The sequence below is a fragment of the Nestor notabilis genome, unplaced genomic scaffold, assembly GCF_000696875.1.
Source record: "Nestor notabilis isolate BGI_N333 unplaced genomic scaffold, ASM69687v1 scaffold3194, whole genome shotgun sequence".
Lineage (NCBI taxonomy): Eukaryota > Metazoa > Chordata > Aves > Psittaciformes > Psittacidae > Nestor > Nestor notabilis.
This window is the reverse complement of record NW_009924063.1, coordinates 63,818-75,871: the sequence shown is the minus strand read 5'-3', so window position 1 is coordinate 75,871 and position 12,054 is coordinate 63,818. Positions and strand designations below refer to the sequence as shown.

Below are 12,054 nucleotides of genomic sequence, written 5' to 3'. Positions count from 1 at the left end.
CTACCATTTTCTGCCTTTTTTTTTTTTTTTAGCCAAGGGACAAACATTCTGAGATGTCAAATATGACACGAAATTATTTTGACATATTTGAAGGTTACTGAATGAAATGACTGTCTAAAAAATAAATAGTGAGTGGAAGTAAAGGGTTCCTTTTACAGGCTCTTGCATTTGCACATTATAAAGGAACCATTCATAGTTTGTGAGCACAATAGCTGATAGTAATTGCTAACAGAAATGAGCTAACTGCAAGGACTGCTAACAGTAGGCAACTAGCCAACCTAAAAGACTGTGATCATGTCATCTAAGCAGCAAGTAAAAGACTGTGTAGCTGAAGAGTTACTGTGCTATTCTGTGACAGATAACTTGAAAAAGTGGCAGGTTAATAAAAAAAAACCCTGTAAGAGTCCAATAATAACAGATAAATACACTCCAAACAGCTGTAGCTCATATCACCTACCAAAAATTGGAGTAATTTGGTCTTGCTTGTCATTGAAACATACTCAATGGGTACTTATTACTGTGGCTAAGTCAGCAGCCTGAATTACAGTGAAAAGATTAGCTTAACAGAGCTGTTTTGTGGCTTAAAGATTTTTATATGCAACTACAACTTCATCACTAAATCTTCAAGTGCTGGAACCGTCTACAAGTATCTCAGTGCCAGGTGAGTTGCACTGCTGTAGATCTAAGAGAGGTTTTCAAGGGCCAAGCAGAGGTTTTTCAGTTCTTCTTTCATCTGACAGAGTGCCTTCTTGACTTTCTGAGGTGTGTTCATAACCTCTATGCTGCTGGTGAACGGGTCATAGTGCAGAGAAAAAGGCTTCTTGATCTTCATTGCATAGTTTCTGTGGGGGGAAGAAGACAGAGCTGCTAATTCAGAAGATGTTTCCCAAAGTGTAAAACCTGCAGGACCTGATATCTTAGTATGTAGGCATGGACTTCTTGGAGAGCAGAGGCTGCTGTGACACCTCCTCACTGTTACTCGTTAGCGTTGTCTGGTGCAGCACACTCTCCCCACGGCTGAGCTACTTGCAGCCCAAAAGATCTGCAGTGCCTGCTTTTCAGTGCGGCTGGCTCAGACCCGTCTGTGCTCTTACAGCTCTACGCTAACACAATTCAGAGTTATTACAACCACAAGCTGAGGAATGCAGGAACGCAGCATGTCTGCTGCCTTCACTTCCAAGAAATAACCTGGAGTAGCTCTTTCTGCAGAAAATTCTAAAAACCTGTTGATAGTGGGCATCTTGGACTATTTTTCTGTATCTATTAAAAGAAGAAACATGATTTCTTGCCATTTTTGACAATCTTTCCATTAAGTACATGCTGGTAGGAACCCCCTGTACTGATGTTGCTTTATGTTTTCGAATCTGACAGATTCTTGTGCCTTTGGTTATTTTGAGCTGCTTTGGCTGCACAGCTATCTTGAAAAAATGTATGAAAAAGCTTCAAGTCTGAGAATGGTGTATTCCCTATCCTTGTTAGCTCTTTTCAGGTTTGCCTGAGTCAAATGCTCTTGAAAGTCTGCTCTTTTCTGCCAGTGAGTTCTCAGCCATGTTTTTACTCATTAATGACTGACTGTGAACCTTCACATTTAAGACGAGGGGCCTGATTTGCCATTGTTATAACCACAGCAGACAGTGCTTCTGGGGAAGAGATGGGGAGAGTAGGGAAGAAGTCTGGCCCAGGTTCTCTTCCTCTAATAAATTCCTCATTTCAGCTCCTACATGTTCTCCAGTAGCTCCACAACCAGCCTCCTGCCTCCAGCCAGAACTGGTTATGTTGTTCTAACTGTTGGAGATAAAGGCCAGGATTTGAACCCTGCTTACTTTAAAAAGAATTAAATAAATAAAACCTTACTGCATAACACAAAGAAATGCAGTTAGAAACACCTCGAGCTAATTTGAAATAATGTTATTCAAGTTGCAGTCAGCTACTTTGTAGAAATTAGATTGCCTGCGAATGCTGATTCTGCATTCTTGTGCAGATATAATCAGAGGAGAAAGGCAATCTTGTTTTTAAGACCCCTGCTGATCCATGTTAATTCCTAAGTCTGCTATAAAATTTCTGTGTGGCCTTGGGTAAATCAGTTCTTCATGGCCTCCTATTTGTATGGACTAGCACACAGGCACCCCAGCTGTTGAACTGCTCTCTACTCTCACTGTTCAGTTTCAGATTTTAGTTCAGAAGTTGCTAAAATGAGGTATTGCTCAGATGAAGCATGGGACAGGGCATAGCAATATATAGTTATGGGTTTCTATGAAGCTTTTCTGAGATGAACAACCTCATGTTTACCTTTGTTGTGAAAAAGCCACTGTGCGGATGAAGTGCACAGCAAGATAGCCTCGCGTGGTTATTGCAGTAGTGGTGGATGTATTCGAGATTAGGATTCAAGCCAGTGTGCTCACCTTAATGAAAACACAAACACTTTACTTACTGAAGCTTGGCCTTGGCATCTTCCAGACTTTCTGCTATGAAATAGACAGGTTGAAAGGCTTGATCCTGGTAGGGATGAACTGCAGTCACTTCTGGATCAAAAGGCTTGTACTCCGGCTTATTGGATAGAGCATACTTCATAATGGGAACAACACAGGTTAGACGTGTTAGCAGGTGAATGAACATAGCAAGAATTAGTGCCAACACGGCTGTGAAATGCACTTTGTGGCATAGTTGAAGGTAATATCAGGTCCTGTTCTGTCATAGGTGAAAGCTGCTTTTCATAATTACCAGTTAATAAACCAAATAATAAAATTTTAAAAGAAAAAAAAAAAGAGAGAGCCGTATTTCCTGCATTAAAGTGATGTATGATTTAGTACCAAGGCCACATCCTCAGACAGAGATGGGAAAGACTATGCCAGCCCTCAAAACTGCATATCTAGAACAAAAAATAATCTCATGCTACTTTTTTTCAACTAGTATCATAGAAGATTCTCAGTCCTGTGTAGCACTATTTCAAAGTCCCCAGCCCATGTCACGAATCACACATTTCCTGCTGCAATAAAGAACAGACAGAATGCTCCTGATATTTTTTGCACAGCTCCCATGCCAGTTAAGCAGCCTAAAATCTTCCCTGAAATCCAAGATATAAATGTGCACTATACACTGTGCATGCGCGTTATGTGTTTTGGGCCCACAGACGTTCTTCTATATGTTTTTCTCAGGCTCTTCTACACTGTCCCCTCAGGCAGACAGGAGGACTCTGGAAGCCACTCACGTCCACACCGCAGTCCAAAGACACAACTATCATTTATTTACACGTAGTGGAGGTACCTTTAAACCAGCCAGCACCAGAGCTGGCCACAGCATGACTGCACACGTATTGGTGTTGGCTGTTCAGTACATGCACAGGGTCCTGGGAAAGCAGTGCAGCTCAGGCCTGAAGTGAGTTCCTGAATGTTTTTTTCTACCCCTGAAACCTAAGTGAGATAGTTTAAGGCCAGCTCAGCTCCAGTGACAGTGGAACTGCACCATAGATGTGCCTGAAACCTGGTTTGGCCTCCATTTGGTGAAGTTGGGGAATGCTATGGCGACTTCGATGAAGTGTCATTTGTACAAGGACACTTTGTACAAAAAGGAAAAATACAACTCAGTCCATACTGAGACATTTCTTTCCACCTTCAGCCTGGGCAATGGGCCCCATCCACCTAGGGACAGCCTTTTAATACTCACATATTCTTTGAGATCTTGCTGTTTGTCTTTCTCTCTCCTTCCCCAGTCTTCAGAAGCCAGCCTTCGCTATTTGATAATCCAAATACCAACTCTCATGGTACTTATAAATAACCAGTAGGTGTGCATGACACTTTACAAGACTTTCAACTCAATCTGCTAACTGGAAGAATTCAGACAGTACCTTAAGCACATTTTTGGATATTTCACTGAACTGAGCTTGAACTCTCTATCACTGGAGGCCTGCCTTAACCAGTAGGTCAATTTGCTGCAGAACTGGTGCAGAAATTAATACAGGGCTTTAGAAAAAAATTAAATATATATATATAAAATGCTAAAAGGTGGTGTTTTTCCTGTTCTTCATTTGCAGTGTGTAATTGAAGAATAAACCTTGGAGAGCACTCATACAATCTAAGATGGATGGTATACACAAACATGAGGCTGCTCTTATAATCTTAGAAGCTCTGGGGACTAATGGGAAAAGATTTCAGAAACTCAAAACCTGACAAGGGTCCCACTATGCTGTCAGTGTTGAAGCAGAACTGAAATCCCATTGATTTCAGTGGAAGTTCAGCTTAAAACCGGATGGCCTTAAAGGCCTCTACAAGTTAAGTACTTGTTGTGCTGCAAGAAAAGCATATGTAGCACTGAGAGCTGCCAGAAGTGTGGTATGAGCCATAAGATTTTACAGTATGTAGGACAGAGTCCAGCTGAGTGTTAACAGGAGAAGCATTTTGGATAATGCAGAACAGCTGACAGAATATAGTGAAATAAACAGTGCAATACTGAGAGCTGTTGGAGAGGAATTCTTACAGTTCAGAGGAGGCAAGGTTGGCCAGCAGTCAGACCCATTACAATTGTTCAGTTTAGACTTAGTATGGTTATCCTGTCCCTTCCAATACCTAGATGTTGTCACTAAAAGATTTGTTAAATAATACAGATTCAAATGCAAATCACACGCAGAGGGTGTATAGCTCTATTTCTTATCCTCTGCCTTTCCACCATGTTATGCCCCATGTTTGAGCAGAACCAGCCAACAGAAGATAACTACCTGAAGCTGAGTTCAAACTGGTCAGAGTGGGTGCTGTGGAGAAGAGGAAAACATTTTGAAGATTTCATAGTCATGATGTGATTCCCTGGGTTACAGTCACACACTCGCAGACAGTCGGTCCAGGCTGCAGTTCACAGATGTTCCCAGGCTCCTTGCTGATGCTAAGTTCTCAGATAACATTAGCTGGACATACTGCTGCTCACCCTCTCCAGCTGGTTAGATGTTATCTTCTTGTAGCCAACCACCTGGCCTTAGTAACTCATACCTTTATTGCCTCCTTAGTGTTCATCATCCTGCTGTTCCTGGCTCAGAAACCTTCAGTAACGAGGAAATCCCTTCTTTGCTCAGGTTGCTGTAGCATGTCTCCTTCCATCACATGAGCTGCAGCTAGTCTGCCTGTGCCAAATATGCTGATCAGCTAAACAATATGGAATCAAGTTTGGGGACTCCATGCAGAAGCCCTCATCTGGGCCTATACTGAGAGGACTGGCAGATAATTGTAAGGATGGACAATAGCTTTCTCCCAAGCAGTAGCAAAACTTACCTAGAGCTTTCTCAAGAGCCAGGCTAAGACTGCAAAATGAGCTTTGTAAGAAACTGAAAGCTATCATGACCCTCACTACCCTCCAGCCTTCATCTTCTCTAACAAAACTGCGTAGCCACTGCTGTATTTCTAAAAAAATTCCTTCTACAAAACAGGCACTGCACTACACATATTTCCTCTCTTCAGCTGTGAAAGAAACCGTTGGTATACATTTTCAAGTTGCTAGCAGGTGCTCAGGCATAGGACCTTAGCACTTTACTCCCACCACCACTGTCCATACTGAAGTTAGAGTCAGATGTTAATGCAGACTAGAGTGATTAAATGTAAACATTATTGTATTTTGGTTTTGTTCCAAATAAAAACCTGTGAGATAAATCAGTCAGCTGTAAAAGGAAACTTTAGCACTTCAGGCCATGGATATAATTGTGTACAAGAAGTTTGAGATGTTCAAGGTGAAGTGCACAGAAGCCACTAAGCTCTTCTCCCAAAAGCAGGGAGTGAGAAACTTGCAAAGGTCACACAGGGTTGTACAGGGAAGAAAGCATCATTGTTGGTGAACTGCTTGCCCATCTTCAGACTGCCTTTGTGTTACATGCAAGATGGGCACACTTTTGGAAGGGGGGTAATCTTTCTTCATCACCTATTAAACATAAATGCTATCACATCTGCATGTAATTTCAGTAATGTGGTGGATGAAGACTTAGGTGGACCCAGCTGTATCAAAAGTTTATCTAGCAGCATTACCCAACAACAACTGATGATAAAAGAATCTACCATTTATCAGCTCAAGAACAATTACTACTTCCGTTGTCAACCTTAGTGGTAGGGAATTAGAGATGCAGTTATACTTTTGGGTTATATAACACAGGTTTATGAACAAGCAGTTCTTGCCTACCACTTTAATCAAAAGCAGGAGAGCTCGTCAGCGTCTGGTGAAGAAAAGGGTAGAAAGCGAGGAGAGCAAGCATGAGTTTGATACACTCAACTCCAGCCACCAAATTGAACATTTCTAATGTGACTTCTACCTTCATCTGTGTCAGAATTAAACAGAAAAAGGACATAAAATCCTGCAGACAGATTCCGTGGTGCATATTACTATGAAAGCTACGTAAGTATTGGTGTCACGATTTTAGTACTATGTTTAACAAGTAAATGCATTTGAAACTATAAAGTATTCAGGCAGGCAGAGTAGAATAAATGTTGCCTTGAACTGTGTTTTGTATTGGACTTTTTTGGTTTTACCAGGTAGATAAAAGCAAGCTCTGAAAATCATATGCCACAGAGTTTACTCACAAAAGTCTCCAAATTACAAGTGTTGGGAGAAAACCAATGCTAAACGCAGCTGGAAGGTTGATGTCTGGGAGGGTTCCCTTTCTATATGTTGACTCTCAACTGTCCCTCTGTTGGGACTCCTGTTAGAAATGTCTTGAGACATGTTAACATGCAGTTTCTTCCTTCTGACAACTGACTAGGAAGCCAGCTGACCTGTATACCATTAGGAGAGTTTTGTAATATGTTTATTGTTATAACAATCCAACTATCTCCAGTTATGGGAGTCCAAGCTGTGCTAATCCTGCCATGGTTCCATATGAATGTATCAAGTAGCTGGCTGTTAGGCTGCTGTGTCTATGTGTTAAGCTTAAAATATATCTCCCACGAAAACAAATGGTTTCTGGTCTATGAAAATGCTTAAAAAGAATGCTTGTTTATTTTCCTTTGTCTCTTACTAATTCAAAAAAATCATTGATTATCTGAGCAACTCGAAGCAATTGAGACCTACTGGTAACAGGTTAGGGCTTTTTGCTTCAGGGCCCTGTGAAACTGAGGACAAATTACTATCAGTTGTTTTTGAGGGGAAATCCATAAGCTTTCTGTAAAGGTAGGTATACAGTCTCTATTTCTACAGTTAATCTGTTCAGGCAGTACAGTATCAAACCTGTGTACACATATTTTCATCTACATAAATTTAGTTTTGAAACATATTTCTGCATGTAAAATACTGAAGTATTTTCTTTTTGTCAGTGTCCATGATATTTACAATTTCTTTGCAATTTATTCTGTCCAGTCTATACATACATGAACGTCAATGGCATGGACGAAGTAGCAGAGTTCATTATAGGCATAATATTGCCCTCTAGTGCGTAATTCAGAAAGGTACATGAATTTTATGTTCAAGTCAACTGTATTACTACTGGCCAGCAGCAATAAGAAGCAAATCTAATGCTTTACAGTGTGTTTGCTTTCACTGCATTTCTTCTCTTTGGGTGAAAGACAGGTACAATCCTACAGTAGTTTTTCCCCTACTCAGTAACTTCTGGGAAGGAAGAATAAATTTCTTTGTGAAAGAAAAATGAATATTTTTAAATCATATTGGTTTATGTGAGGAAACAATATTTTGCTTTTACCAGAGATTTCAGAAAACTGGATTATAGAAATCTTTCAATCCTATACATTTGATACATACCGTAAGCTCCCCATATGATGAAAGCAGTCCTGCCCCGTAAGCTTTGATTGATCCGTTTTGCTTGCAGAGACCAAACTCCACAGTGAACCAATAAAGCTGGTAATAAGAACAACTTGTGAAAAACAGTCTCAACAGGCAGCTGATTTTTAAGCTTCTCATTTATCTTTTAATTTTCTTTCATCCTTACATTTTAATGTGGTTTTAAATTTTACAGTTGTATATTTTAAGAAAATTATTTTTTCTCTCAACACACGTAACACAAATTGTAACACATTCTTTCAAAACTTGCCATCCTTCCCATTCTAACTCCCTAGAAAAATGGGGGGGAAAAAAAAAAAGCTAATGATATGGGTAAATAAAGTTAGAAAATCCTATCCCCTTCTTTCTTTGGAAGATGGTAAAAATTGCCCTGCAACCTCTTAGACATGAGTTTCATCACAGTTAGTGGAAGCTGACAGATTTCAAACCATAGTTCCCAGAAGGACAGGCAGACCCCCACTGCAGGTTCAAGACCTTAGGAAAGGTACTTGAAAGGACAGCTTCCCTTCTCCTGTGTCTGTGTGATAGCATTCAGAAGAATTGAAGAATGACTTCTCACTTAACAGCAATGTGTCCTTTGAGATTATACCAGTTGTGTCTTTCTAATGATCCAGTAGAGAATAAAAATATGTGTCACTAGGATTCTCTTACAATCAAGTGTGATTAGGACCATACTTCCTTTACCTGCTAGACAGTAGTGGGATAAAAGCAACTCTTGACTTTGCCAACCGGTTAGCCTTCCCCTTATTATAGCATCTAAGGAAATGGGCAATGAAGGACCAATTCTGGACACAGCCTGACCCCTGAGCAGCTGGATAAATGTTGTGCAAAAGAAAAACATGGAAAACATGAGGCATTTCAAGAATATGAACATATTCTTGAAATATGTCTCTGTGTCACAACTCTTCAAGTCTCCTTTAGGGACACATAGCTCTTTGGTGCCTTGTACACAGGGCTTGACCTTGGCTTCGGTTTATGTATAAGTATTGCATTCTCAACACACTTCTCAAAGAACTGCAGGCAGTTTGTAAAATAATGTGAAACTGTATGTTATTCTGTCTATTCTGCTGCTTACTTTCTTTGTCTTTCTTTCTCCCACCCTCTTTCATGTCTTTTAATTTTGATGACTTTGTTTTAGCCTGCAAATTTACCTCTACAGAAACAGCATGCGAGGATCTTTCTTTCTGCAGAAACCTAAGATGCTTTCTCTATAGTACAGCTAATAATTCTGCATTCTAATTGTGTTTATAATCTTAATTCTTATTTCACAGTGAAAAATCTTTCTAATATCTCATCATTTTGTAGACGGTCTTTTTGTCTGGAGAATGAGACATGAAAGGAGAAGGAGAAATTATTTTTAATGTTTCCTTAGATATCCTGCATTTGTCTTTTAGTTAGTGAGGTTCTTTCAACTCTCACTGTTTTAACAGGGTACAAGGCACAGTAGTACTGCCATTCTGGGGACAACATGGACGCTGGCAATTTCCCATCTCTTGTGCATGGACCCACCTGCTTAGAGAAGTCCAGGGACTAAATGAAATAATGGCATTTCAAAGTTTGACTTGCAAATGTTATAGACCATAGCAACAAGCAAAGTTGAGATTTCTTAAATAGACCTTTAGTTAGCTTAAATATTGATGTATCATCTAAACTAGTTACCTACATTCTCTTTATAATGAATAGAGAATGACAGGGACATCCAGAGAGAAAAAAGATTGATGTTAGACATCCATGGCAGGATAGTGAACACATTACAGGTTCTTCTTTATCTCCTCTTGCTAGTGAAGGAACCTAAACAATAAGCTTGGATTAAATGTCTAACTTTTAAACAATTGAAGATTGACAATCCAGAATATGTTTAATGTTCAGAAAACTTGAATGGTACTTAAAAATTGTATTCTCACAAATCCTGACCTGCAGGAAGCCCTTTCAAAAAAGGGCCCTTATTCTACCTCCCCAAACCTGAGATGATACTATGACTATTTCAGATGTGAGACCCATCATTTTTCTAACCTTAACCCTATTTCTCGTCTAGTACTAGCCAGTCCAGGGTCAGGGAGGGGTGCTTGCTGGTGAAGATTCTGTAGGCCGCTGGCCTTCACCCAATTTCACCAAGACCTGGGTAACAATGCAGAATGGCTCTGTGGGACTCATAATTCTTTTAACCCCAGCAAAGGCATGGATCTTAATCTTACTCTAGCCTCTCTAGACCAAGAGAGGGGAAACTGCAGAGGAAACGTAAATGTGTCACTGCCTCTTCCCACATAGTCCCCTCAGATCAGGACATGGATGATGATACGAAAAATGCAGCACTGGTATCTTTTTCTCTCTGAACTCTAAAAATGCTACTAGTCTTAGCTAGTCCTGATCCAAAGGTGGACATGTGCAGATAGGTTTTAGGTGAGCCATAATCTCCTACACATAGTGCCTCATTTCCTTCACCATGAGCAGGGCTGTGGGATGTGAGGAATTACAGGAGTGGCAATCTCCTCCCACCTACCCTCTTTCCTGAATGAGCATCACCCAGCTTGGGGAAGGTAAGGCTCCTTTCCTGCCCTGAAAAAATCATCAAGACTGGGAAACGGCTGTCATTATAGGAAAAAAAAAAGGCGTGGCCTCCAGCCCACTTTTGGAACAAATCAGGATGGCAGCAAGAGGCTGCACAACTTGTTTTGGCAGATGTATACAGCCTAGTGACTCAGAACTGAACAACAGTACCTGGTCTCAAATTGCTTTTAAGAGCTCACCTATTTTGTGAGATTAATGACTACAGGGCGAATCAAATTCTGACAGTTCCCTGCATCTTGTGTAGGAGAGAATGCAGAAATCAGATTGGGTATCCTATCTATTAGGTGGATCTGGAGAGTGAGTTGGCTGATATTGTAGTAACTCAGCTTCAGCAGTATATTCTTATAGAAGCAAAAAATTTAAGTGTAAGCATTCCCTTAGGAGTAATCACATCCTTCTGTGCTCCGCCACAGGGGCTCCAGCCCCTGCTCCAGCACCTCCCTAACCTGTGCATGAGGAGAAACAATACTCCTGATTCTCCCATTTTTGTAGCTAATCTGAGACACTGGAGAAGATCCTTCCCTGCACAGTAAGGGATAAGCTGTGAATCGTTTGAGTTTAGCCTCTGATATTAAACTGCCATCTGTACTTACTGTGGCCAGTTTCTCAATCTCCGCTTCAGATGATCCAAGAGAAGCCAGTCCAATATCCTAAAGCAAGTAAGCAAGCAGGCAGTGTTACACTAGTGCGATTATTCAGCCCAAGGGAGAGAAAAAGGGGAAGGGGGAGGACCACATCATTTCTAGCATGAATAGCATGAACTATTCATTGTTTTTGTCACCCAAAATGACCTTCCATGGCTTCCAGGATGCCTACCTCTCCCTGGCCCCCAGCTACATACCACTGGGAGCAACATTAGATGAGTGTTTAATCCTCAGTGTTCTCTGCGTAAAGTTAACCATATCTTGGCTTAATGCTGGACTATCCCTGGCAGGCATTTATGGGAAGACATGAGAAGAAAGGACAGCAAGGTGGGTTTTATCATGGCGATTACCTTTCTGTGTTTCATTCTCTTTCTGACAGCCCTTACGAGTGGGTCAGATCCATGCAGGGAGGATTCTGCTTACTCCAGTCTGCACTCCCTGTTAATTGTAATCCTCACAATAAGAATCTGTAGATGTCTTGTCTTAAACTACCCCGGGAGCCATATCAGGCAGTAAACAATCAAAATTAGGGTATTTTCACAATTCATCATCTCATATTGAATGGAACAATAAAGAATTTTTATGGGGTGAATTTCAGCTGTGAAAATACTTTGTGGGGGAAAAAAGTGAAATGTGAAATTCATATAATGTGATCCCATGTTGTATAATCTGTATTACAGATGGAAAAAGAGGAAAGCTGAAAGTTTTGAAATTGCTATAATCTCTTCTTTCTAATGTGTGTTCAGTCCTGGTACTGAACTGAAGAGATTTCTTCCAGAATAAATTATAGATCACTAGGATATTTTAGGTACTATTCATCTGAATCCGATAACAAACAACATTTATGTCCAAAATAGAAACTGGCATGTATCCTAGTCAATACAACTGGAAACCACATTATACGAGGTGAACTGGCTTTTTTTTTTAAGATATTCTGACAGGGACCTATATCGTGTAACCTCTCTGCTCTTATTGTCAGTTTCCACACTGGCCACAGATTGATAAGCCTAGAATGTGAGCTATCTACCTCCCTTTGCTATGGTTTTGAGGCACATTCATAGTTCTGAAGTCTTTAATTATATGA

At 40.5% G+C, this 12,054-nt stretch overlaps 1 protein-coding gene across 1 annotated transcript in view; it reads right to left on the bottom strand.

Annotated features, from left to right (window-relative positions):
* Positions 1–682: 682 nt before the first annotated feature.
* Positions 683–12,054, bottom strand: part of LOC104404096 (tyrosine 3-monooxygenase-like) — a 30,413-nt gene continuing 19,041 nt past the window's right edge. The window contains exons 9-12 of the mRNA XM_010012445.1: positions 10,920–10,976; positions 7,720–7,815; positions 2,432–2,565; positions 683–842 (exon numbers count right to left, since the gene is read on the bottom strand). Of these exons, the coding sequence (XP_010010747.1) occupies positions 683–842; positions 2,432–2,565; positions 7,720–7,815; positions 10,920–10,976 (447 nt within the window). The remainder of the gene's footprint in view (positions 843–2,431; positions 2,566–7,719; positions 7,816–10,919; positions 10,977–12,054) is intronic.